General features: G+C 45.0%; 1 protein-coding gene across 3 annotated transcripts in view; it reads left to right on the top strand.

Moving 5' to 3' along the window:
- Positions 1-27,912, top strand: part of CYTH1 (cytohesin 1) — a 75,142-nt gene that overhangs the window by 17,448 nt on the left and 29,782 nt on the right. Inside the window, exons 1-2 of one of the 3 annotated variants that reach the window (XM_030208632.1) lie at positions 7,220-7,344; positions 26,768-26,850. In XM_030208632.1, the coding sequence (XP_030064492.1) occupies positions 7,317-7,344; positions 26,768-26,850 (111 nt within the window). In that variant the 5' untranslated portion in view covers positions 7,220-7,316. Of the gene's footprint in view, positions 1-7,219; positions 7,345-22,223; positions 22,343-26,767; positions 26,851-27,912 lie in introns of those variants that run through there. The other 2 variants (XM_030208633.1, XM_030208631.1) reach the window with 2 other exon arrangements.

Below are 27,912 nucleotides of genomic sequence, written 5' to 3'. Positions count from 1 at the left end.
AGAGGACACTCCGTGAAGTTAGACAGTAGTTTAGTTAAGCTCTGGAACGCATTGCTGGAGCATGTGCTAAAAGCAGTTAATGTCGAGATCCAAGTGTATATGTAGCTGAGTTCCTGGAGGAAAAATCCATAAATCATTGTTAACCAGGTAGACTTAGGGAAATATCCCTGAGGGTTAGTAATATGATATCTGTCTTCTTCTGGGGACTTTGCCAGGTACTTGTGATCTGATTTGTGCACAGTTAGGGCACAATAGACCTTTTTGTCTGACCCAGTGTGGTGCTTCCTATGTTCTTAACTGTCCCTTTGTGGCGCCTTGGCCATCTCTGTATATCTATTGCTCGTGTTTGATCTATTCTTACTGTAAACCGCCTTGAGTGAATTCCTTCAAAAAGGCGGAAAGTAAATCCTAATAAATAAAATATCTCAGTACAATACCAGGTCCTCTCATTTTTCTTTTTTTTTTTAAATAATATTTTTATTGACGCAAGGATGCACACCATACAAACTTATACATGTGGGGATGACCCCTCTTGCAGTTACTTTGCATGTTACAATAGAGAACTATGTAAAGAAAATCAACCAGTCTTTGAAGCACCACACCCCAGACATACTTGAGCATTTAAACTCCCAAAAGTGGCATCCCACCCTCGACCCAGAGAAAGTTTTTGTTATTTTGTACAGAAGCCTCCCCCTCCCCCTATTCGTCCATACAAGAATACAAATAAACTTAGTGAGAAATGCCCCCATCGGTGTCCAGTGCCCACATATATAGAGACATAACCTACTCCAAATGTCACGATACTGACGCTTCCCCAGAGAGACTGAGAATTTAAGTGGGGTTGACAGCCAATCCGCCATCTCCCACATAAAGTTATGCCATACAGGGAGAGATGGGGGGTCAGTCCCAACCCAAGACTGCAAAATGCACTTCTTAATAGGTATGTGGCTACTACATAGTAACATAGTAGATGACGGCAGAAAAAGACCTGCATGGTCCATCCAGTCTGCCCAAGACAAACTCATATGTGTATACCTTACCTTGAATTTGTACCTGTCCTTTTCAGGGAACAGACCGTATAAGTCTGCCCAGCAGTATTTTCCGCCTCCCAACCACCAGTCCCGCCTCCCATCATCGGCTCTGGTACAGACCGTATAAGTCTGCCCTCCCCTATCCTAGCCTCCCAACCACCAACCCCTCTTCCCCCCACCTGCTCCGCCACCCAATTTCAGCTAAGCTTCTAAGGATCCCTTCCTTCTGCACAGGATTCCTTTATGCATATCCCACGCATGTTTGAATTCCGTTACCGTTTTCATCTCCACCATCTCCCGCGGGAGGGCATTCCAAGCGTCCACCACCCTCTCCGTGAAAAAATACTAAGATAAATTTGCATTGCGTATCCCCAAAACCTTGTTGCCTTAGGGCATCTGAGCTCCCCAGCAAAACCACTGAGTATGACCAAAGCAATGAGCACTGTAAAGTAGATTCTATCACTCCCAGCGCCTGAGACCAGAAGGCAGACAGAGAGGGGCACTCTATAAAGGAATGCAAAAAAGATCCAGAGGACACCCTGCACTTCACACATACATCATCCTCCCATAAACCCATAACCTTGCCCTTTTGCCTGGTAATGTGCATTAGGGGGTCGCCCTGTGCAGGTCCTCAAATGCTGCCCTCAATTGAGCTACTGAAATGTCTTCCACTAAGTCCTGGCTCTATTGCTCAGCCAATTTCTGCAAAAAAGGTGCCTGTCTATTATCACGAATTAATTGATACCACTGGGACAATTTGTTGAGGCCGGGAGGTAGATTCAAAAACATCTGATCCATCTGTAAAAAAAAAAAACTACTTGACCCCCGCGGCCTCGCTCCGAAGTGAGAACGTAATCTCTCACCTGAAGATAGGCAAAAAAGGAGGAATTAAGGATGGTCCACGCGCGTTGAACTTGATCAAAGGATGGGAAATCTGCTCCTCCCAACTGCCTTAGGTGTCCTAGGTATCTACAACCCCCCCCCCCCCCTTTATCCATTGCTTGAAGACCACTGAAACTATTCCAGCAGGAAAATCTGGATTACTTGTGATAGACATAAATGGGCTCGTACCCTCCATTGCCCCTCCGTGCATCCCCCACCAAATCCAAGTTTTCTGCAGCGCACCTATCAGATAGCACCCTGGCATACCTCCCCGGATCTTAGATCGTTTCGACTCTAACATGACAAAAGGTTCGGAGGGCTCGCACCAGCTGTGCCAGAAACCTACAGGAGCATAAAAACCTGTCCCCGAGTGGATCTCATGGATCCATCTAAGAAGGGCAGCTACATTATAAGCCCTGAGATCCGGCAGGCGCACCCCCCCCCCCTCCCCCCAGAGCCTAGTATGAACCAGCTTGGCATATGAAATTCTAGGGCGCTTAGCGTGCCAAATAAAAGAGGCAGTTACACCGCGGAACAAGTTGTCTTCCTGCCTACGTATCCAGAGCGGAATCATCTGTAACAGATATGTAAGCTTGGCAATAGAATCATTTTGACTAACGCTACACGACCCAAAAAAATTCACCGGAAGGTCTTTTCATCTACTTCAAAGTTGTTTTACAGCTTCCAATTTCTCAATAACATTCTTCGTATAAACCCATATACCGTTTGCGCTAAGGTAGACTTAATGCCTTCCTCGGCCCATGCCAAGGGAAAGTCTGGTAAAGCTCTACAAGCGCAAAAGCAGGTTATCGGTAAGACCTCAGATTTTCCAAAATTTATACTGAGGCCTGAGAAGAACCCGAACTCACGTAGTCGCATTCTCTATTAGCAGCAGGCATATTTTTTATTTTTGTTACATTTGTACCCCGCGCTTTCCCACTCATGGCAGGCTCAACGCGGCTTACATGGGGCAATGGAGGGTTAAGTGACTTGCCCAGAGTCACAAGGAGCTGCCTGTGCCTGAAGTGGGAATCGAACTCAGTTCCTCAGGACCACAGTCCACCACCCTAACCACTAGGCCACTCCCCCACTGTTCCTACTATACATGGAATGATGCTATTCCACTAGCAACATTCCATGTAGAAGTCGGCCCTTGCAGATCATCAATGTGGCCGCGCAGGCTTCTGCTTCTGTGAGTGCAGGACGTCAGACTCACAGAAACAGAAGTCTGCGCAGCCTTCTACATGGAATGTTGCTAGTGGAATAGCAACATTCCATGTAGAATCTCCAATAGTAGCAACATTCCATGTAGAATCTCCAATAGTATCTATTTTATTTTTGTTACATTTGTACCCTGCGCTTTCCCATTCATGGCAGGCTCAATGCGGCTTACATGGGGCAATGGAGGGTTAAGTGACTTGCCCAGAGTCACAAGGAGCTGCCTGTGCCTGAAGTGGGAATCGAGCTCAGTTCCTCAGGACCAAAGTCCACCACCCTAACCACTAGGCCACTCCTCCACTGTTGCTACTATTTGAGATTCTACATGGAATGTTCCTATTCCACTAGCAACATTCCATGTAGAAGTCGGCCCTTGTAGATCACCAATGTGGCCGTGCAGGCTTCTGCTTCTGTGAGTCTGACGTCCTGCACGTATGTGCAGGACATCAGACTCACAGAAGCCTGCACAGCCTTCTACATGGAATGTTGCTAGTGGAATAGCAACATTCCATGTAGAATCTCCAATAGTAGCAACATTCCATGTAGAATCTCCAATAGTATCTATTTGATTTTTGTTACATTTGTACCCCGTGCTTTCCCACTCATGGCAGGCTCAATGCGGCTTACATGGGGCAATGGAGGGTTAAGTGACTTGCCCAGAGTCACAAGGAGCTGCCTGTGCCTGAAGTGGGAATCAAACTCAGTTCCTCAGGACCAAAGTCCACCACCCTAACCACTAGGCCACTCCTCCACTGTTGCTACTATTTGAGATTCCACTAGCAACATTCCATGTAGAAGTCGGCCCTTGCAGATCACCAATGTGGCCGCGCAGGCTTCTACACGGAATGTTGCTAGTGGAATAGCAACATTCCATGTAGAATCTCCAATAGTAGCAACATTCCATGTAGAATCTCCAATAGTATCTATTTTATTTTTGTTACATTTGTACCCTGCGCTTTCCCACTCATGGCAGGCTCAATGCGGCTTACATGGGGCAATGGAGGGTTAAGTGACTTGGCCAGAGTCACAAGGAGCTGCCTGTGCCTGAAGTGGGAATCAAACTCAGTTCCCCAGGACCAAAGTCCACCACCCTAACCACTAGGCCACTCCTCCACACCTGCGAACAAATTTATACGATATTCATGCCCTCCCACTGTAACTCCTTTCAAATCAGTATCTTGAATGTGGCGGTTTTGAGGGTTTTTGTGATGGGTAACTGGGGGACCGAAGATTACTACGAGGTTTTGGACAGGGTTAGCTTCTAATACAAAACTCTTCCTTATCGTCCACCTAGAAACTTCCACACAGATGTCTCGCTAACCACGTTCTACAGTTCCGCATCAGCTCCTAAGTGCATTGTGGGACTTGTGATCTGCTCATTGTTTGACTTGTGCATTTCAGGTACTGGTTTGCATGACGAGTAGTGTTATTCTCTGTTCAGAAGCCGGTTGCAAAGGTTGGTCTGCTGAGGAAACAGGATCTGGAAGCAGCCCAAAGCAACAGGGAGTTTACTCAGGCAGACCAAGGTTCTTCTCCAAAGACGCTAAGATCCTGTTCCATTAGGACGTAACCTCAGATGCTGTTGTGGGAAAGCTGTTTTCATGTTTTGGAAATGGAGTTTTGGCAGTACTAGCTGATTTTCTGGGGGCCTGTGATGAGGGCAGGTTTTCAGTCTTAATTTTACTTAATTTCTCATCCATCTTTTGACTGGTTAACTATGACTTTCAAATAAAGGCAAGGGATTTTACTACTACTACTATTTAGCATTTCTATAGCGCTACAAGGCGTACGCAGCGCTGCACAAACATAGAAGAAAGACAGTCCCTGCTCAAAGAGCTTACAATCTAATAGACAAAAAATAAATAAAGTAAGCAAATCAAATCGATTAATGTGTACAGGAAGGAGGAGAGGAGAGGAGGGTAGGTGGAGGCGAGTGGTTACAAGTGGTTACGAGTCAAAAGCAATGTTAAAGAGGTGGCTAGATTTAAAGGTGGCCAAGGATGGGGCAAGACGTAGGGGCTCAGGAAGTTTATTCCAGGCGTAGGGTGCAGCGAGACAGAAGGCGCGAAGTCTGGAGTTGGCAGTAGTGGAGAAGGGAACAGATAAGAAGGATTTATCCATGGAGCGGAGTGCACGGGAAGGGGTGTAGGGAAGGACGAGTGTGGAGAGATACTGGGGAGCAGCAGAGTGAGTACATTTATAGGTTAGTAGAAGAAGTTTGAACAGGATGCGAAAACGGATAGGGAGCCAGTGAAGGGTCTTGAGGAGAGGGGTAGTATGAGTAAAGCGACCCTGGCGGAAGACAAGACGGGCAGCAGAGTTTTGAACCGACTGGAGAGGGGAGAGGTGACTAAGTGGGAGGCCAGCAAAAAGCAGATTTGCACTTAGCTCAGGCCTTTTTCCGTTGTAGTTCAGGGTGAGTTACATTCAGGTGCAGCAGGTATTTTCCTGTCCAAGGAGCTAGGGTGGGAATTCAGCCTGGCTCCCCTGGTTCTCATCCGCTGCTGTAACCATTGGGCTGCCTGAGCAGTGGCATGAAAGGTTTCTAAGCAGAAGAATACAGCAGGTCCTGGTGGGTGGCTGGTCCTCTGCAGGGCGCGATCCTTGTCTTTCTTACATAGTTAATCGAAATCATTGGGACGTCTGAGCATTAGTGCTTTGTCTGTTCTCGATCTGATAGTGGGCTGCTATAAGCAAGGCGTAGTGCCCCCATGGGTGCACGGAGCCGCCTATAATATGGCGCCGTGCACCGATGGGCATGCCAACCGAGCCAGCGGGTGCACGCGAGGCGTGACGGGCATGTTCCCGACGTCCAATGGGCACCCCGCTGAAAAAGGGGGAAGAGCGACTGGGGTTTAAAAGCCCCTGGGTGGAGCCCGGACGGCCTCTTCAGGCGCCCGGGCACCAGCATACACCCGCCCCCCCTACCCATTTACTGTGATTTGTACCTGTATGTATCTTGTCGCAGCTTTGGCAGGGTACCCAAGCCTGATGGTATAAGCTAGGCAGCTTGGATAGCTGCGCTTACGGTTGAGCTCCCTTGCTGTGCGGCGGGGAGCAATGTTTACGATTGGTCAGTCTTGCTAATACGGCGGACTTGGTTGGTTAATGAGCCAAAGGCTGAATGTTGGATAATGAGCCAAAGGCTGAATTTGGCTTGGGTATACCTAAGGTTTTATGATGTATTCTATATAAATAAAGCTGCGGCCAAATTGTGCCATATTTAAGAAAATACCATGGGTCTGGTGATTATTGTTGTGTCATTAATGTAAATATCTGTTAACCTTTATGCCCGAGGGGTCTCGGTTGCCTATATTATGAACTAAAATCCAGCAAAACAGAGGGCCTGAAGTTTGGGATGAGGTAAAGCCAATGCTGAGCGATATATCATTCTGCCAAACCTGAGACTGAAAGCCTTTGTATCCTCTTAAGTGAACATAGAAGCTCAGGTTGGCTCAGTCGCAGGGGTCACTTCCTTCCACCTTTGGCCAAGGGCAGCTCGGACATTCCTGTACGCGTATGTGGGTCTTCCGCGAATCTTATATGTCAAGAGCTAGAAGAACTTGAGACATGGAGAGTCCACAGCCCAGTCAGCCCTTGAAGCTACACTGGTTTCCAGTCTACCAGGCTCAGTTCAAGGCTGTCCGCATTGCTCTTAAATCATTAAAGGACCAAGCCTTATGAGCAGGTCTTGGTACAGTGCAGGAAGAGGGCTCAGGCAGTGACAGTTTTGTTCCACATTCAGTTTAAACCCCACATAAGGGGTCCTTGCTTGGGTGAATGAGGGAAGAAGCATTTCTTCGCTGGGCCTCTCCGCAATACAGTACAGTCAGTTTCTGAATGTAGCTCTATAAATATTTTGGCGGCACATAAAATGTCGAGGCTAAGAAAGTGCTTTGACTCTCTTCCTTCCTGATCACTTGTACAAAGTGCTCTGCAGCTGCAGTGTCTCCCGGGCCTCCAGCTTTCTCAGCTCCTAGACTCGGTGGGTGTGGAAGGGGTTAAGCCTGCCTAGTTAACAGGAACAGGGTGTGAGCAGTAATCTGGCCTTGGGGCCCTCATGACGTGCTTCCTGGCAGTTCCTGTAGTGGGACAGGGTGGCAGGTGGCCGCCTCTCCCTGCTTACCTCAGCTTCAGTGCTGGAAGGTGCTGAGAGAAGCCAGAGCCGGGATTGACAGTGCAGACATGGTGCTGAACACGGAGGCCGGGAGTGGTGAGTGGAGACGGCTGAGCAGTACCGGGGAGGAGGGCACCACTTCAGGAAGGGGCTTAGTGTAGTGAGGGGAGGTGAGAGATGTGTAGGATTCAGAGGTGACTGAGCGCTACTGTCAAAACTGGTGAAGAGCCCCCTCCGATCTGGGGATGGGAGCAGCATTTCACAGGAGTGACTATGAGTCGCTCATATTTTCTCATTACTTTAGGACACTTCTCTGTACGCTTCAGGAACACCGTCACAGTTGCCTGGGACCCTGACAGGGGGCTTCTGGGCCTTTAAACATGGGAACATCGTAAATGAAGGCAGATAAAGACCAGCCTGACCCATCTAGTCTGCCCAGTAAGGAAGTTAAGAGTTGTACCTGCTGTGCCCCTGTTCATATATGGCATTTATGGTGATCAAGAACTTCCTAGGGGCTTATTCAAGTTACCTTCAGGGCCTCTGCTTCCTATTCTGAGTGTGTTTCTTTATTTTTTTATTAAACGTGTTAATGTAGGAATACGTTTCTCATCTGAAGAAGGGCCGCCTTCGAAAGCTGATCAAAAAATGTGTCATCTTCTTTTCTCTGTTTTGTTTTAATTTCTATTTATTACATGTAGGAATTTGAATTTCTCCTCTCTTGTCTTGATGACGTGGTATTTTATAACCCCCCTCCCCTCCCAATTTCTGACCCTTCCCTGTGAGTGGTCCTCCCACTTCGTTTGCTGTTCATGCATGTTGTGTGGCTGTTCTGTTTGCACATGAAAACGTGTTATGTATCTGTCCTCTGGGGGGGTTTCTTGGCACACGGTCTCGGGTGACTGTCCCCTGACAGGTGCTTTACATAGGAGTGTGTTGAATGGATCTTCTCTCATGGATCAGAGTCACTTGTGTGGTTCTTTCTGGTTTCTTGGTACATTGTGTACAGATGAGGTCTCATCAGTGGATTTTTGTGGTTGTCCGTTGTTGCTCAGAAAGCTCTGGAGGGCTGATGGAGAGACTTTAGTCTGCAGGATTGAGTGAAGGGTGGCATTTCAAGGTGTCCTAGAAGGAGGTGAGGTCACAGTAGTCACCTTCACACCCATTCTTGTTGGGCTGGTTCTGAGAAAGGTTGGTTAAATGGAACCGGACTGGCTACCCATCCATTTTCCAGCAATCCTTCTGTTATTTCAATGTGAAACATAATCCCACAGAGAGGGCAACCGGACGAGAAATTGCAGTCGGAAGTTGGTTAACGACAGGCAAGGGATGTGTACAAGATTTAGCTGTCCAGTAACAGACTATGAGTACAGGGGGAGCAGTGCCATGGCAAGATTTAAAAAGAAGCCCCAGTAGCATGAATTGGATTTGGGTTTTAACAAGAAGTCACTGTAAGGTTAACTGCGTGAATTTCACGCATTCAGTTAAAATGTTTGTTATAAGAATTAAATATACCGCCTGGCTTAGCATTCTGCACCGCCTGAAATGTTTGTACAGATTTCACAGGTACCATAATGAGCAGACATGCAGGCCTGGAGCACTGTTCAGAAGAGTTTGCTTTACCAACTGCCGTCTTCATTTGAGAATCCAGAATAATTCCCAGATAGCAAAGTACTACTACTACTACTATTAAACATTTCTATAGCGCTACTAGACTTACGCAGCGCTGTACAAATTAACATGAAAAGACAGTCCCTGCTCAACAGAGCTTACAATCTAAATTGGACAGACGAACAGACAGCTAGGGGGTGGGGAAATTGCAGTGGTAGGGGTGATAAGTGAGGGTGTTGAGTAAGAGAGTCATGGTTAGGAGTCGAAAGCAGTAGCAAAGAGGTGGGCTTTAAGCCTAGACTTGAAGACAGCCAGAGACTGAGCCTGACGTACTGGCTCAGGGAGTCTATTCCAGGCATAGGGAGCAGCGAGATAGAAGGAACGGAGCCGGGAGTTAGCAGTGGGGGAGAAGGGGGACGACAGGAGATACTTACCCAGCGAACGGAGTTCACGGGGAGGAGTGTAGGGAGAGATGAGAGCGGAAAGGTACTGAGGAACTGCGGTGATTTAACCAGAGCTGACATTGTGATGTCATAATGCCTCAGTCCACCAATGCCTAAGAGCCAACCTCATCAGTGATGTCACAATGGCTTGACTGTCCTATACTTGGCTCATAGCAGTGTTTAACCAGAGCTGACATTGTGATGTCATAATGCCTCAGTCCACCAATGCCTAAGAGCCAACCTCATCAGTGATGTCACAATGGCTTGACTGTCCTATACTTGGCTCATACTACTACTACTACTATTAAACATTTCTATAGCGCTACTAGACTTACACAGCGCTGTACAAATCAACATGAAAAGACAGTCCCTGCTCAACAGAGCTTACAATCTAAATTGGACAGACAGACAGACAGTTAGGGGTGGGGAAATTGCAGTGGTAGGGGTGATAAGTGAGGGTGTTGAGTAAGAGAGTCATACAGAGAAGGGCGACAAAAATGATAAAGGGCATGGGATGACTTTCCTGTGAGGAAAGCCTAAAGCAGCTAGGGCTCTTCAGCTTGGAGAAAAGACTGCTGAGGGGAGATATGCTAGAGATCTATAAAATAATGTGGAGTGGGACGGGTAGACATGAATCTCTTGTTTACTCTTTCCAAAAATACTAGGACTAGGGGGCACACAATGAAGCTATAAAGTAGTAAATTTAAAACAAATCAGAGAAAATATTTCTTCACTCAACGTGTAATTAAACTCTGGAATTCGTTGTTAGAGAATGTGGTAAAAGCAGTTAGCTTAGCGGGGTTTAAAAAAAGGTTTGGATGGCTTCTTAAAGGAAAAGTCCATAAGCCATTATTAAAATGGACTTGGGGGAAAATCCACTGCTTATTTCTAGGATAAGCAGCTTAAAATGTATTGTACTTTTTGGGATCTTGCCAGGTATTCGTGACCTGGATTGGCCACTGTTGGAAACAGGATGCTGGACTTGATGGACCTTCGGTCTGTCCCAGTATGGCAACACTTGTGTACTTAGTACTTAAAGTTCCCACCGTAGCAGTTTAAAGGAGTTGTCAATACATAAACTGGGTGAGATGCGCAGGAATGAGGCTTCACTTTTCTGCAAATTAAGTGCAGGTCTGTTTTTGTCAGTAAACTATTTACAAATAATGATAACTTTCATTTCATTAAAGGATGAGATCCATACAGCAGAAAAGATCCTATCCGCATATATCGCCTCGTGAGCAGCACGCTCCTGTCAGATGGTAGAAGACAGTACTAGATGTTAATGAACGGTCAGAGAGGGCTGAGGCCTGGGGAGCCCCAGTCTGAGCAGTCGGTAGTCTTTGCTTACCGGAACCACACTATTTCAGAAAAGTCAGGAGGTATCTTGGTGCAGGGACGCATGCGTTTGCTATGTCTTCATGTCTCTGATGCTGCGGCTTGTGTACTTGCAGGTCTCTCGCTGTCATATGGCAGTCGTCACCCTCCTTCCAGTAATTAGTGTCTCTCACCACTTTAATACAGCTGTGCTGAAAAGATGGTGGAAGATGGATAATTTCTGCCGAGGAGATCTGGCCAGTACAAAAATGAGCTTTATTCTAGAGGCTGACTGAACTTTTTTTTGTTTTCAGTTTTGGCCGAAACCGAAACTTGTTTCCTGGTTTCAACTAAAGCCAAAACCAAAAATTAAAGATTGGTTGTGTTTAGGGTTACCATATGTCCGGATTTCCCCAGACATGTCCTCTTTTTCAGTACTTGACAGTATTAATTTGCAATCTTTTGTCTGATTTTTATTTAAGGACACCTGATCTACTATGATCTCTTTTGCAACCTTACTATCAGGATACCCTATCTTCCTCTTTTTGAGGACATGTCCGGGGCGTCCAGTGGGTTTTGCCCGCCCGCCTGTTTGTCTGGATTTCTGGACAAACGGGTGGGCAGGCGAGCGGCGCCATGGGTCTCCCCTCCCCTTACTTACTATCTGCCCTGGTGGTCTAGTGACCTCTTTGCGGCAGGAAATATCCCCCTCTTTCCTGCCGGGAGCGCTGCCTGCCCTTGCCCTACATCCTTCTCAGTCTCTGCTCGGGATTCAAAATGGCCGCCGAGAGTTGAAGCGGCCTCGCGAGACTTCAACTCTCAGCCATTTTGAATCCCAAGCCGAGACCGAGAAGGATGCAGGGCAAGGCAGCGCTCTGGGCAGGAAAGAGGGGGCTCTTTCCTGCCCCAAAGAGGTCACTAGACCACCAGGGCAGTAGATAGTAAGTAAGAGGAGGGGAGGGGAATATGTGACCCGGGGGAGGGGAGGGGAATATGTGACAGGGGGCGGGGTGAGTGAGAAAGGGCGGGATGAGGATCCAAAAGGGATGTGGTGTGGGCGGGGCAGAGGCGTGGTATAGGTGGGGCATGGGGGCGTGGCATGTGTCCTCTTTTTCGGAGGACAAAATATGGTAACCTTAGTTGTGTTAATGTGAACCAATAAGGCTCACTGGAAGTTGTCGGAGCTTGCAGTCAGCTGCTCTCTGCTAAACCTGCAAACACAGACTGACAACTGGGAGAAACATTTTACCAAGGAGGGTCTCAACAAGTCTGGCGCGTTTAGATTCCCAAGTCAATGCAGATGTAGTTAAATATCCTCTAAGACAGGAACTTTGTGAGAACGTCTGGAAAAAAAAAATCATAATTACCAGCTTTTTGTGCTTATCCAAACTGTTCACAGGTAACAAGAGAAAGTAGCATGGAGATGTTTCCCAATTTTTATTTAGTTATAAGACTGATTAAAAGACGAGCATAATGTTGATTCTTACTAAAACAGGGTAAAGGAGTCCAGACACTGATCTACACTGCGGTCACTTTGCACAATCCAGAATAAAAAAGCACATTGAGGTCACTGAATGACAGGGACTATATGCTCTGAAAATTACAAAATCAAGAGCAATACGTTTCTCAAATTATTTTCTTATATAAACTTCATTTTATTGTAATATTTCCCTACTAACACTATAAGCTGACCCGTAATTGTGCTTGAACTATCACTGCAGGTCCCTTTTTTACAGAATCTAGCTTCTGCATTCCACAAGTGTGATTAAAACGCTGCATCGTCATCATATCCAACAGAGCCTGGAAATTCTTTAGAATCACCCAAATAGTATCCAAGCCAGAATATATGTAATAACTTAAATAAAGACCATATTGTACCTCCAAGCAAAATACCTTCCACACATATGGACCTCAGCGGACTTTTGTGCCACATTTGGACTGACAGCTGATGTCATAGCTCCACAGAGAGGCTAACTCCGAGGGAGTTTAGCAGGAATTTTAGTCTGTAAATTTGGGATAATAAAATATATCAAAAGCATTTATTTGGAGCACTGTATTTACCGTATAAACTACTATTCAAGATCATAACTGCATTGCCTGAAATCACATTACAGAAAAATAAAAAAAAAGAATGCAAAGTAGCCCGGCCCTAGACTACCTTACAATCCTTGGTGGTCTAATGGTATATTCAGGACAGGAGTGATTCCCCCCCCACCCCCCACCAGTTGCTCTTGCCCATGTCAGCGCTATTCTCAAAATGGCTGTCGTGACCTCTTGCAGCAGGTTCATAAGATTGCCACTAGAGGTCATGGCAGGCAGCCATTTTGAGAGCAGGGCCAGCATAGGCAGGAGCGACTGCCTGCCCTGACAACATGCCTAGACTGCCAGGGATTGTAAGATAGGCCCAAGGGGAGGGGGAGGGAAGGAAGGAGGGAGACAAACAGGAGAAAGCACAAATTTTCAGCTTCCACCACAAACGCTCGGTTTCAGCCCATTTTGGGTCAGTTTCAACACTGTAACGGAAATTCGCTCAGCCTCTAGTTCAGAGTTTGTGTTGGCCAATGAACTGATGTCGTACTGGAAGGACACACCATACAAGAGCTGAGAGGAGTCAGGGGGGTCACGATTTGGAGGATCCCTGAGAATAGAGAGAAAATAGACAGTACCCAGCTTCTAGTGCTGGTCCGGATTGTTTCTGGCCTTGTGTCAGGGTATGACCGACTTTAACTTGGTAATGAGTGTGCTTCATCCTGACTCATTGATGAGTCACAGGGCAGATTCACTTCAGCGATGTTTTAAATCATTAGTCAAGAGATTCTGCACTGACAAAAGTAAAACTGCCAGTTTTATTTTAACCACATTAAAATACCATAAAGCAACAACTAGATTTTTGTTCAAATATAAGCATTCAAGAGTAACTTTGAAAGGCCACCCACAACCTATGCCAGATTACAAAAGGCAGGTCTTTAATTAATAAAGAGATATGAATATTTAGTAACCTGAAAATGCTGTATGTTCAGTGCATTTGGGCTGCTGGTCTTCAGTTTTGTTCTAGCCCGGTTTGCATTTTGCACTTGTGTCTCTCTTACAGGTGTAGGTACGTTGTTACTACTACTACTACTACTATTTAGCATTTCTATAGCGCTACAAGGCGTACGCAGCGCTGCACAAACATAGAAGAAAGACAGTCCCTGCTCAAAGAGCTTACAATCTAATAGACAAAAAATAAATAAAGTAAGCAAATCAAATCAATTATTGTGAACGGGAAGGAAGAGAGGAGGGTAGGTGGAGGTGAGTGGTTATGAGTCAAAAGCAATGTTAACGAGGTGGGCTTTCAGTCTAGATTTAAAGGTGGCCAAGGATGGGGCAAGACGTAGGGGCTCAGGAAGTTTATTCCAGGCGTAGGGTGCAGCGAGACAGAAGGCGCGAAGTCTGGAGTTGGCAGTAGTGGAGAAGGGAACAGATAAGAAGGATTTATCCATGGAGCGGAGTGCACGGGAAGGGGTGTAGGGAAGGACGAGTGTGGAGAGATACTGGGGAGCAGCAGAGTGAATACATTTATAGGTTAGTAGAAGAAGTTTGAACAGGATGCGAAAACGGATAGGGAGCCAGTGAAGGGTCTTGAGGAGAGGGGTAGTATGAGTAAAGTGACCCTGGCGGTAAGTAAAGCATTACATTTTGGGTTTATATCCCGCTAACACCTTTTCAGTTCTAAGCTGTTTACAAATTTCCTATAGGGATATAGAGATCAGAATATTCCTCTGAGAATTACAATGGAGGTTTTGGAGATGGTCAGAGATCTAGCTATGATCCATATTTCTTAAAAAAGAAAGTTTCTGGCACAGTCTTCTGCCATGGTGAGATTTCTCTTGTAGATCTCGTCAATCATTCACAGTCTCAAACTTATTCCTCAGTATTGCAGAAAGAGGGTTGGTTGTGTTTGGTGGAGGGTGGATCTGTTGGCTCGGGCTGCTTGCTGTGTGGGTGTTCCATCACTGTTTTAATTACTGGACAATTTACTCTCCTCTTTTCCTTGACCCATGACGCCTGATTCACCTCTATCTCATCTGACCACAACACAATCTTGTATTTGTTATCGACCGAAATGGCAAACGCCTTTATGGTACTTTGTAAGCCACATTGAGCCTGCAAATAGGTGGGAAAATGTGGGGTATAAATGTAACAAATAAATAAAAAATGTATTTATTCATTTGGATTTATTTACCGCCTTTGTGAAGGAATTCACTCAAGGCAGTTTGTACAGCAAGAAGAAGTCAAACATACTGTAAGCAATCGACAATTGCAGTAGTGAAAATAACAACCCTGTCCAGGGTTGTCCTTACTAAGATCTACTCCATCCTTCAAAATCTTCTCTCTACTGACCACCTTATTAGTATTTTCTGATTTTAGAGAGAATGGTTGTGTGTGTGTGTGTGTGTACTCAACCTGCATGGGCCGATCAGTTTGTTTTTTCTTACTTATACTAATATTAACAGATATGTAGATGCTGTAATTAGACTTTATGTTTCCAGCTAAAGGTGATAGCTTTGAGCTATGTTCATTGTTTCACAAGATGTTGTTATTTTTTGTTGAACCTGATTTAAATTTTTAAAAAGCAAACAAAATTTTAGCTTGTCAGCAACTTTTGTGAGCCCAGCAGAGCATTGCACCTGGGACCAGAGGACAGCTGGAGCAGTGGCGACGGCATACCCGTTTTATTTGTGTGTGTGTGTGTGTGTGTGTGTGTTGTGTAATATATGTACACACATTCTCTTAGGCTTTGCAGCTGGTGTCATGATGGCTGCGCTTGTCTGTCTGCGCCTTGCCATGTCTGAGTAAGTGGAACTAATGTTTCAGCCCTACCCTGAAGAAGGCCACAGTGTGATGGATGAAATGTTGGTTCCATTTGCTCAGACACAGCAAGACCCGAACAACTGCAAGTATCATATGTACACTGTGATGAAACAGTGGGTTTCCAAGCCTGAAAACTGTATTAATTATTTCATGGTGTATTTCTCCTAAATGGCCAGCAGATGGTGCTTGTTTTGAGCTTGTTGCTTATGGAAAGGCAGTCTGCAGTACCATTGGGCTCTGATTGGCCTCGGATTTCAAATCTAGCCTGAAGATATTGGATTTTCCCCATTCTCAGCTAGGGAACGGCAGGGCTGCCGAGAGGGGGAGGCAGGGGGGACAAAATTCCCCGGGCCTGGGCCTCCAAGGTGGGCCCGGCGCCGCAGTCCCACCCGCCCTCCATCGTCGACTGTCTTTCACCGGGCTGGGCCCCGTGCATTTAAATCACAGTGCCTCTCACATCCGTGTGAAAGTGCTGCATGCAGCAGGGCAGCAGATCGCCTCCCTTCGGCCCTCTTTCCCTCCTTGTGTCGTGCCCTCACGGAAGTTACGTCAGATGAGGGCGGGACACAGGGAGAGAAGGAGGTCCGAAGGGAGGCGATCTGCTGCCCTGCTTGCCTGCAGCACTTTCACACAGAGGTGAGAGGCGCTGTGATTTCAATGCAGGGGCCCGGCCCGGTGGCGGATGGAGGGGGGGAGCAACGGCGACCTCGGGGGCGGCGGGGACAGGGCAGGGCCCGGGGCGGCCTTGCGTCGGGCCCGGCCCAGTCTCTCGGCGGCCCTGGGGAACGGAGAGAGAAAGATCTCTTTACTGAGATCCTGTGAGCAGTTATATTTTATAACCCATGAGCAGCTACAGTTTCTGAACTCCCCCGTTGCCACCCAGGTACTAAACAAATGTTTAGATAGTTTTGTAATCCATATTCAGTTACCTGTTATTGCTTGCTGATTTCACCTTTTTCTGTTCACTGTTCAAGTTCTGTGACAATAAACCTTATTTAGTTTATGGACTCTGTTGTCCTGGACTGACTAAGAATCTTGGTTCATGTTTTTGGGTCTGTGGGTGCTTTCTGGGAACTGCGGGACCCTTGGAGTGTGGCTTCAGTGTCCTAGAAATCACTGGGGAATAACCTGAGAGTGGGAGACTAGCCCAAAGGCAAGCGGAACCCAGTCGGTGGAGGTGCTAGTATAGAGCATGAGCCTAAGTGCAGGCGAGGCTGGGCAGATCCTTCAGGTGGCTGCAGGGTAACCCCAAGCGGGTGCTAGGCATTTTGTAATATACACAAACAAGTTACAGCTCCTCTTTACATGTTTTCTTGCCCTTTTGAGGTAAAGATTTGATTTTCTTTGTTAGTTTTAGGAAATGTGTATTTTTTTTTTGTCTTAGATTTTGCACAGTGTGAAAAAGTCTGGTGTAGAGAGGTCAATCTGGGAGTTATTAGCATAAAAGTGATAGTGAAAGCCATTGGGAGGGTGGGAGGTTCAGAGAACCCAAAGAAAGAGGCTAGAGAGAGTGGAGGAAATTTCTCAGGACACAGTTCTGAGTGTGATGATGGTGGAGGACAACACGGAAAATGCAACGAGAGACGTACAAAGAGACTGTGATCCAAAAACCCTAGTGAAGACAGAACGTGGCCAGTGTTGGAAGCCGCAGATAGATCAAGCAGGGTGAGGATCAGGTAATGGCTCTTGGCTTTGGCCTGAACCTGTGGCACAGAAAAGGAGTCCATTGTTGCTAGGTCTAGTCCCTTGAAACGTCATATTTTAAACTTAATCTTAGCCTGCACTGGAAGCCAGTTTTGTTTAATTAGCAGAGTTGCATGATCTTGTTTCCAGCCAGCAGCTGAGCAGCTTCGTAGGGATGTCCACAGGGCAAACGTTTTGGTTTGTTTGACTTTTTTTTTTTTTTTGACTGATTTTGAATGTTTTCACAGTTTGCTTGGTGTTCATTGAATTTTTTTTAATCCCTACCCGCCTTAAAGGTAGGAGTTGTAACACTAAAATATCTAAAGATCAAAGCATGGATTAATGAAACAAAGCCAACATGGATTTAGTCCAGGGAAATCTTTCCTCACCACTGTATTTCTTTGGTGTGGTGAATAAACATGTGAATAAAGGTGGCTGAGGGGAGACATGATAGAGGTATATAAAATAATGAGTGGAGTGGAACAGGTGGATGTGAAGCGTCTGTTCACGCTTTCCAAAAATACTAGGACTAGGGGGCATGCGATGAAACTACAGTGTAGTACATTTAAAACAAATCGGAGAAAATCTTTCTTCACCCAACGTATAATTAAACTCTGGAATTTGTTGCCGGAAAAAGTGGTGAAGGCGGTTAGCTTAGCAGAGTTTAAAAAGGGGTTGGACGGTTTCCTAAAGGACAAGTCCATAAACCGCTACTAAATGGACTTGGGAAACATCCACAATTCCAGGAATAACATGTAGCTTGCCAGGTGCCCTTGGCCTGGATTGGCCGCTGTCGTGGACAGGATGCTGGGCTCGATGGACCCTTGGTCTTTTCCCAGTGTGGCATTACTTATGTACTTATGTACTTATGTACTTATGTAAGGTGAGCCGGTCAATATTGTGTATCTGGATTTTCAAAAGGCATTTGACAAAGTACCTCATGGAAGACACCAGAGGAAATTGGAAAGTCATGGGATATGAGGTAGTGTCCTATTGTGGATTAAAAGCTGGTTAAAAGATAGAAAACAGAGAGTAGGGTTGAATGGTCAGTATTCTCAATGGAGATGGGTAGATAATGGGGTTCCCCAGGGGTCTGTGCTGAGACCGCTGCTTTTTAACATATTTATAAATGACCTAGAGATGGGAGTAACTAGTGAGGTAATTAGATTTGCTGATGACACAAAGTTATTCAAAGTCGTTAAATCGCGGGAGGATTGTGAAAAATTACAAGAGGACCTTGGGAGACTGGGCGTCTAAATTGCAGATGACGTTTAATGTGAGCAACTGCAAGGTGATGCATGTTGGAAAGAGGAACCCAAACTATATCTACATAATGCAAGGTTCCACATTAGGAGTCACCATCCAGGAAAAGGATCTAAGTGTCGTTGTCGATGATACTTTGAAACCTTCTGCTCAGCGTTCGGCGGCGGCTAAGAAAGCACATAGAATGTTAAGCTTTATTAGGAAAGGAATGGAAAACCAAAAATGAGGGTGTTATTATGCCTTTGTATCGCTCCATGGTGTGACCGCACCTCGAATATTGTGTTCAATTCTGGTCACCGCATCACAAAAAAGATATAATGGTATTAGAAAAGGTATAAAGAAGGGAGACAAAAATGATAAAGGGAATGGGACGACTTCCCTATGAGGAAAGGCTAAAGTGGGTAGGGCTCTTCAGCTTGGAGAAAAGATGGCTGAGGAGAGATATGATAAAGGTCTATAAAATAATGAGTGGAGTGGAATGGTTAGGTGTGAATTGCTTGTATACTGATTCCAAAAATACTAGGACTAGGGGGCATGCGATGAAGCTACAAAGCGGTAAATTTAAAACAAATTGGAGAAAATATTTCTTCACTCAACGTGTAATTAAATGGAATTCGTTGCCAGAGAATGTGGTAAAAGCAGTTAGCTTAGCAGGGTTTACTTTACTTTTACTTCTTATATTCCGCATCTACCCACAGAGTAGAAGCAACAGGCTCCAGTTAACTACCATTCAGTTAATATAAAGTAAGTTAACATGTTCTAATTCTAAAACCTCTTAAAAAGGAAAGTTTTCAGAGCTTTCTTAAAATCAGAGAAAAACTGAATTTTTCCAAATTGTGTAGGAAGAGAATTCCATGACAGAGGGGCCCTGGTATATACGGTTTGCAGAGTAGATGGTCATATTTTTCAGTTTACTAGGCCTGAGATAGTAAAGTACTAAAGCTGTCTCGAAGGCCTCTGTCTTTTGTTGGCCATTTGAACCCAACTGAACAAATATTCCAGAGTTCATCCATAAAGGATCTTATGAACTGTTATGCAAACCTTAAATTGAATCCGAGCCTCCACTGGTAGCCAGTGGAGGTCCCGCAGCAAAGGAGAAACGCTATCTAAAAGTAAAGGTATCAAAGCAATCGCGTTTTCTCATCAGCAAAAGTGATTTCTTAATGAGTAAATTCACCTGTGAGTCTAATGACAAAGTTCCTGATACAGTAATGCCAAGGATCTTGATGTTGTCTTCAAAATTGAAGTGTGACCTACTTAACTCCAACACATTATCATTCCACATATTAGTAGATTGTCCTAACAGAAGAAACTTTGTTTTTTTTATTATTATAGAAACGGAGAAATCTGATGTCAGATAAAGGCCAAATGGCCCATCCTCTGTAACCCTTAACTCCTCCTTTTCCTAAGGGATCCCACAAGCTTGTCCCATGCTTTTTTAAACTCTGACACAGTCCTCGTCTCCACAACCTCCACCAGGAGGCCATTGCACGCTTCCACCTCCCTTTCCGTAAAAGAATACTTTCTCAGATTCCTCCTAAGCCTGTGTCCTCTTAACTTCATCGTATGCCCCCTCATTCCAGAGTGCTTTAGGCCATGAGTTTTGATCCAGGTTTCAAGGAGATAAATACAATCTCTTACTCTGACTGCAGTGTCCTCTACTGTCTGAGAGATGGGAAGTAGTAAGGTAATGTCATCTGCATAACTAAACATCTTGAAACCAGCCTAAAGCAGACATTAATACATTGAACAAGGTTGGCCATAAGGGAGAACCCTGCGGAACAACACAAGTTGCTCTCCATGACTCAGTATGAGACCCCTTCAATTTCAGTCTGTATGCTCTAGATCAATGTTTCCCAAGTCCAGTCCTGGAGTACCCCTTGCCAGTCAGGTTTTCAGGATATCCACAATGAATATGCATGAACTTGATTTGCATATAGTGCCTCTATTACATGCAGATCTCTTTAATGCATATTCATTGTGGATATCCTGAAAACCTGACAGGCAAGAGGTACTCCAGGACCGCACTTTGGAAACACTACTCTAGATATAAGGAAACCCTCTAACCAGGATAAAATATTTTTTTTTTTGTTACATTTGTACCCCGCACTTTCCCACTCATGGCAGGCTCAATGCGGCTTACATATTGTATACAGGTACTTATTCCAACACCAAACCCATCTAGAATTTCCAACAGCAAATGGTGATCCACCAGATCAAAAATGCATAAGAGGTTGAATTGTAATATAATAGCTCTTAGGCCGTTCCCCAGAGTAGCCTACCCTCTGCTAATAAGTCAGCGATCACTGTTTCTGTGCTAAAGCACTTCCGTAAGCCAGACTGGAAATCGTGAAGTAAATTGTAAGCTAACAAAAAATCATGAACTGCTTTATTACTAATCCCTCCAACAGGGCGGTAATTAGTTACATCACACCTTTTCATTAGCAGCTCAAAGTAGTTATTTCCCTGACCCTGAAGGGCTTACAGTCTAAAGTTCGTACTTGAGGTAGTGGATGGTTAAGTGACCTATCCAAGATCACAAGGAACGGACTGGGATTTGAAGCCGGGTTTTTGCTGGTTGTCAGCCTGGTGCTCTGCCCACTAGGCTACTTTTCCATTCTAATAAAATGTTTGTCTGGATTTAGCTCAGGATTCACCTTTATATATAATATATAAGTATTACCACACTGGGACAGACCAAAGGTCCATCAAGCCCAGAGTCCTGATTCCAACAGTGGCCAATCCAGGTCACAAATATCTGGCAAGATCCCCAAAAAGTTCAATATATTTTATGCTGCTTATCCCAGAAACAAGCTACCTTTGGTAGCTCTAGGTGAGCTACATTCCCAGAGGGTTCACAGGCTTATGTGCATCTGCGGCAGCGGAGGGCTGAGTGAGCTTTTTTTTTTTGAGTGTCGGCCCTAGCAAAGGAAACAGAGAGTGGGGTTAAATGGGCAGTATTCACAATGGAGAAGGGTAGTTAGAGGTATATAAAATAATGAGTGGAGTGGAACAGGTGGATGTGAAGCGTCTGTTCACGCTTTCCAAAAATACTAGGACTAGGGGGCATGCGATGAAACTACAGTGTAGTAAATTTAAAACAAATCGGAGAAAATATTTCTTCACCCAACACATAATTAAACTCTGGAATTTGTTGCCGGAGAACGTGGTGAAGGTGGTTAGCTTGACAGAGTTTAAAAAGGGGTTAGACGGTTTTCTAAAGAACAAGTCCATAAACCACTACTAAATGGACTTGGGAAAAATCCACAATTCCAGGAATAATATGTATAGAATGTTTGTACTGCCAGGTGCCCTTGGCCTGGATTGGCCGCTGTCGTGGACAGGATGCTGGGCTCGATGGACCCTTGGTCTTTTCCCAGTGTGGCATTACTTATGTACTTATATAACTATGATTTGCATTATTCTTCCCAATGTGCATCACTTTGCATTTGTTCACATTAAACTTCATCTGCCATTTAGATGCCCAGGTCTTCCAGTTTCCTAAGGTCTTGCTGTAATTTTTCACACTCTGCTTGTTTTAACAACTTTCAATAGTTAAACTGTGCCTGCTGTACACTGCCTTGGGTTGATAAATCCCAATAAATAAGCCAGGTTTCCCATCAAGATGAGCTACTAAGGGGAGGACAGAGAGAGAGAGAGAGAGTGCGCGCATGCGTAGGAGCAGATGGTGCAGCCAGGCAGGGGTTAAGAAGGCAGTGCAGGCAGCGGCTGCATCTGGGAGGTGTCGCCTTGATGGAGATGTACTGAGCCGGGGAGCAGGCCCAGGAATGGGGATTCACTGCTGTTACTCCACCCTGCTGACTGGCCCTGGCAGACGAGGCTTTTGCCATGGACCCTGAGGGCAGACTTTGTGCTGTCTCAGCTCTTTGTCTGACAGAGGACGTCACAGGACAGACTGAGGGCATCTGGTAAGGTGATGCGTCTGTCTCTGTCCTTGTCCTTGGTGTGAGTCTTTCTCCCATGTGTGCACCCAGCTGGGAGGGGGGCATGGCTGGGATTCCTTGTGTTCTATGTTCAGACCTTTCCGCCGCCTCCTCCTCCTCCTCCTGAGAAGATGAAGAGTCTGACACCTTGTCAGGAGCAGTGAGTGTGGGAGAGAGATTTTCATGAAATGCATGGTGTTAGCTGAGCGGTGGTCCAGTTGTGACAGTAACGCGGCACTCGTGCACGCACAAACGACACCCCCAAACCCTCACCCATTTCATATGCACATGCAGCATCCTCTTGTGTGCACATGCAGTTTCTCCCTTCTTTTTTTCCTTTTTTAAAGGTAACTATTTAAAAGATGGGAGAACAGCAAATTCACTATAAAAAGGAGTTAATCCCAAATCTTGAAATACCTTCAATTTTTTTCAGCCTGTGCACTGTTGAGTAAAGGAGACCCTCATCTCTATAATCCTGTGCAACACACTGACAGTACAACTATGCCATTGTATATAAACGTTGTTTTCCTGGTTCCAGGATTTTTTTTCTGTCTTCAGATTCTTCCATCCAAGATGGAGAAGATCTTGACACTAGTGTGTGACAGCAGGTACATTGATTCACACTGTGTTCTGTCTATACACATACACACACGCGTGTAGGTTGAGTGACATTCAGGTACAATAGGTGTTTCCCTTCCCTAGACAGCAATAGAAACTGAGGAAAGGACCAAGGACAGTCGCTTTTACTAATATATTCACATATTTAATTCTTTCACATTTTTAACCCATTTTTTGTCAAACTTTTTGTTTCCAAATGTGTTTTTTTTTTTTCCGACTTAAAATCTGTCATACAGGTTTTGTTTTTTTTGTTAATGTTAACGTTCTGCCACCCGACTCCGTTGGAGGCACTTGCAGGATTGAACCTGTCCCCTCTGTGGTGTTAGATGGAAAATCACAGCGCATTTCTCCTGGCCAAGGTTTTATATTATGGTAAATATGAGTTTATCTTGTTGGGTAGACTGGATGGACCATGCAGGTCTTTTTCTGCCGTCATCTACTATATTACTATGTTATAGAAACTGAGGTGACGTGCTCAAGGTCACACAGTGCCATTAACATAATTACATTTAACACATGTAAAAACTTTGATAATACAAGCATAAGAGAATTTCCAGAGACACAAAAGCACAAAATAAACACTTTTCAAGTATATTCAAAGCAAGCCTGTGAAATAGCCTGTTGAATTTTTAGATGACTGAGGGATAAGTGGGATGCTCAGGGGAAAGGCCATAGCAAGCAAATAAATTCATTAATTCTTTACCTCCACTTTTACAGAGGAAAGTATCAGGGAGGCTAGAAATATTCTTTCAGGGTGATGATTCAGTGAACTGGAAAGACGTATTGGAATAAGTTGACAAATTAAAGTGACAAATCACTGGAGCCAGATGGCATATTTTTCAAAAACACCTCAAAAATTAAATTACTGACGTAGAGGCATATTTTCATAGTAACCTATGGAACTTGTAAGTCTAAGGGCTTTGAAAATGAGCCCTTTAGTAATCTAATCTCATTTAAATTGGTCACCCTTCAATCCTCGGGTACCATTCGCATAGTTCGCACCCATTTTTTAAAAGGGCTGCAGGGGTGAGCCTGGTATCGATGAAAAGACAGATTAGAACATGCTGAAGAGTAGATGGGATATAAGGAGAGAGTGCCCAGCGGACTTCTACAGTCTGTGTGTCATGTGAATGGCAAGACAAATCAGGGTAGGCTGGAGTAGACTTTGACCTCAACTCCAGTAAGATGAGGCAAACAGGAGAGAGGGTGTCCAAAGCACAAGGAAGACAAGCAAAAAAAAAAAAAACACAACACAATGGGCCTCCAAGATTGGATTTTTTTGCTCACACCTTTTTCAGTAACATAGTAACGTACACAATAGATGACGGCAGAAAAAGACCTGGTCGGTCCATCCAGTCTGCCCAACAAGATAAGCTCATTGTATGTACTACTTTAAATGTATAGCTGACCTTGATTTGTCCTTGCCATTTTCAGGGCACAGACCGTAGAAGTCTGCCCAGCACTGGCTTTGCTTCCCAATTACCAGTATTGCCACCCAATCTCCACTAAGCTTCTGTGGATCCATTCCTTCTGAGCAGGATTCCTTTGTGTTTATCCCACACATTTTTGAGGTCTGTTACCATTTTCATCTCTACCTTCTCCCGCGAGAGGGCATTCCAAGTATCCACCACCCTCTCCGTGAAAAAAATCCCCTTCGTTAACCTCAAGTTCGTGTCCTCTAGTTCTACCACCTTCCCGTCTCCAGAAAAAGTTTGTTTGCGGATTAATACTTTTCAAATATTTGAACATCTGTATCATATCACCCCTGTTTCTCCTTTCCTCCAGGGTATACATGTTCAGGTAAGTCTCTCCTTGTACGTCTTGTAATGGAAATCCCATACTATTTTTGTAGCTTGTCTTTGCACGTCTTGAAGTCTTTTTACATCCTTAGCAAGATACGGCATCCAGTACTGAACACAATACTGCAGTGGGGGCCTCACCAACGACTTGTACAGGGGCATCAACACCTCCTTTCTTTCTATACAGCCTAGCATCCTTCTGGTTACGGCCACTGCCTTGTCACACTGTTTCGTCGCCTTCGGATCCTCAAATACTATCACCCCAAGATCCCTCTCCCTGTCTGTGCAGATCAGTTTCTCATCACCTAACACATAGGTCTCCCATGGATTTCTACTCCCAAAGTGTATCACTTCACTTCTTTGCATTGAGTTTTAATTGCCAAACATTAGACCATTCTTCTAGCTTCTGCAGATCCTTTTTCATGTTTTCCACTCCCTCCGGGGTGTCCACTCTGTTACAAATTTTGGTATCATCCACAAAAAGGCAAACTTTACCTTCTAACCCTTCGGCAATGACACTGACAAATATATTGAACAGAATCGGCCCCAGCACCGATCCCTGAGACACTCCACTACTCACCTTTCCCTCATCTGAGCGAATTCCATTAACCACCACCCTCTGGCGTCTGTCCATCAACCAGTTCCTAATCCACTTCACCACTTTAGGTCCTATCTTCAGCCTGTCAAGTTTATTCAAGAGAAACCGTGTCAAAGGCTTTGCTGAAATCTAAGTAGATTATATCTAGCGCACATCCTTGATTCAGTTCTCTGGTCACCCAGTCAAAGAATTCAGTTAGATTCCTTTAGCACAATTTACCTTTGGTAAAACCATGTTGTCTCAGATCTTGCAACGTATTCATTTCCAGAAAATTCACTATCCTTTCCTTCAGCATCACTTCCGTTACTTTTCCAATTTGAACCAGCCACCTCTGGATGTCAAATCCATTGTCTTCCTTTTCGGGACCCTGCCAGGTGACCTGAATTGGCTACTCTTGCAAACAGGATACTTGCGCTTGATGAAGGTCTGTCCCAGTATTTATTATTTGGATTTTGCTCAGACCTTTTTCAGTAGTAGCTCAAGGTGAGTTACATTCAGGTACTCTGGATATTTCTCTGTCCCAGGAGGGCTCACAATCTAAGTTTGTACCTGAGGCAATGGAGGGTTAAGTGAAGATCACAAGGAGCAGCAGTGGGATTTGAACCGGCCACCTCTGGATTACAAGACTGGTGCTCTAACCACTAGGCCACCCCGAAGAATTGTGTTACTCTTTGAGGTTCTAGATGGAATGTTGCTACACTTTGAAATTCTGCATGGAATCTTGTTTTTCTTTAGAATTCTAGAATCTTTATTTATTTATTTAGATTTTGCTCACACCTTTTTCAGTAGTTGCTCAAAATGAGTTACATTCAGGTATTCTGGTTATTTCTCTGTCCCAGGAGGGCTCACAATCTAAAGTTTGTACCTGAGGCAATGGAGGGTTAAGTGACTTGCCCAAGATCACAAGGAGCAGCAGTGGGATTTGAACTTGCCACCTCTGGATTGCAAGACCGGTGCTCTAACCACTAGGCCACTCCTCCAGTCCACACCAGTATGGTGATGCTTATGATGGTTAGTCTGAAGTTATACAAAGCTAGATTGGGATGTCTCCCTTTTTTCAACAGCTGAGAAATGGAAGCTTTTTATGTCATTTTTGCCACCTGAAATAAAACGCAATAAAATTTGATTTTGTTTGTGCCATTTCAACATGTTTGAAACCCCTTTAAAGTGTATAGAAATGATAAGTAGTAGTATTAATATCCTGTTGTGAAAAGGACAGGAGCTGGAGGGTTTTGTTTTTTTTCCGTGGATGTACCTGGGGGGTTGGGTACACCTGCATTGAAGCACCATGCCAGGGCTGCCACAGAATCTCACGCCTCAGTCCCACGTGGCACAGTGAGCACATGGCAAGTTCATTTTTATGTTGAAGCATTTTTTTTTCTGTTTCTTTCTTAGTTCCCAGTGATCTGACTCCAGAAGAGCAGCAGGAACTGGATAATATCCGGCGTCGGAAGCAGGAACTGTTGGCAGACATACAGGTGACTGTGACTCAGTGTAGCAGTCTGGCTCTGTTGGGGGGGGGGGGGGGGAGATGGGAGAGGGACGTGCAGGAGCTCAGATGCCCAGACATTCATGCAGTCAAGGAGGGTGACCCTCTTTCCCCACCCCGTCTGAATGTTTCTGTGGTGTCAGCGGTGGCATGGGCACACCCTGCTTCCTGTTTATGCCATTCCATTGCTCACATCATCACAGTTTAACCTCAGCTGAAGCGTTTCTCCAGGACCAAATCCCTTCTCCCATTGCAATTGCTCTTCCTTGGAGAGAATGGCATATACCCTGTTTCCCCAAAAGTAAGACCTAGCAAAGTTTTTGTTTGGCCCCGATGGGTGCCCACTCTCTCCCACTAGAAGCTCACTATTTGACAACTAGCCACCCAGCCCAGTTCCCATTAGTGTGGAGGTAGTGATGGCGATATGGTACTGTGTTGTGGTTTATTAGGGGAGGTTGTTTGTTTTTTTTTGTGTCCTTGTGAGAGCCGGACGTCTATAACACAAAGCAATGCATTCTTTTCCTCGTTCTTCCTCTATCGGGGGCCATTGTTGGGATTTTTTTTTTGTATGTGTAATCGTTTGGTTCTCTAGTGTGGTGCATTTGGGTATGGCTTGTACCATGTTTCGCCGAAACTAAGACATCCCCTGAAAATAAAAATTAATATAAGACACTGTCTTATTTTCGGGGAAACACGGTAGCAGTTTCCCCCCAGATAAATTACTACTACTACTATAAATCACTTCTATAGCGCTACCAGTCGTACACAGCGCTTTACAATTGAACATGAAGAAGACAGTCCCTGCTCAGAAGAGCTTACAATCTAAATCAGGACAAACAGGACCAAAAAGGATAAGGGATGGACAGACAGAAGGACACATAAGGATAAGATAAAAGTTACAAGTCAGGAGTCGAAAGCAGCATCAAATATTTGGGGCAGAAAATGGTAGAAAATGAAAAATTGAAATCAAAGGCTGAGGAGGATAGGGGGAGCAGCCGCTAGGATAGCTGAATTATTTGGATGCCCCGTCTGTTCCCCCCTGCACAATATG

Source organism: Microcaecilia unicolor, chromosome 6, assembly GCF_901765095.1.
Source record: "Microcaecilia unicolor chromosome 6, aMicUni1.1, whole genome shotgun sequence".
In the NCBI taxonomy this organism is placed as follows: domain Eukaryota; kingdom Metazoa; phylum Chordata; class Amphibia; order Gymnophiona; family Siphonopidae; genus Microcaecilia; species Microcaecilia unicolor.
The sequence above is the reverse complement of the archived record's forward strand: the minus strand, read 5'-3'. Positions and strand labels throughout refer to the sequence as shown.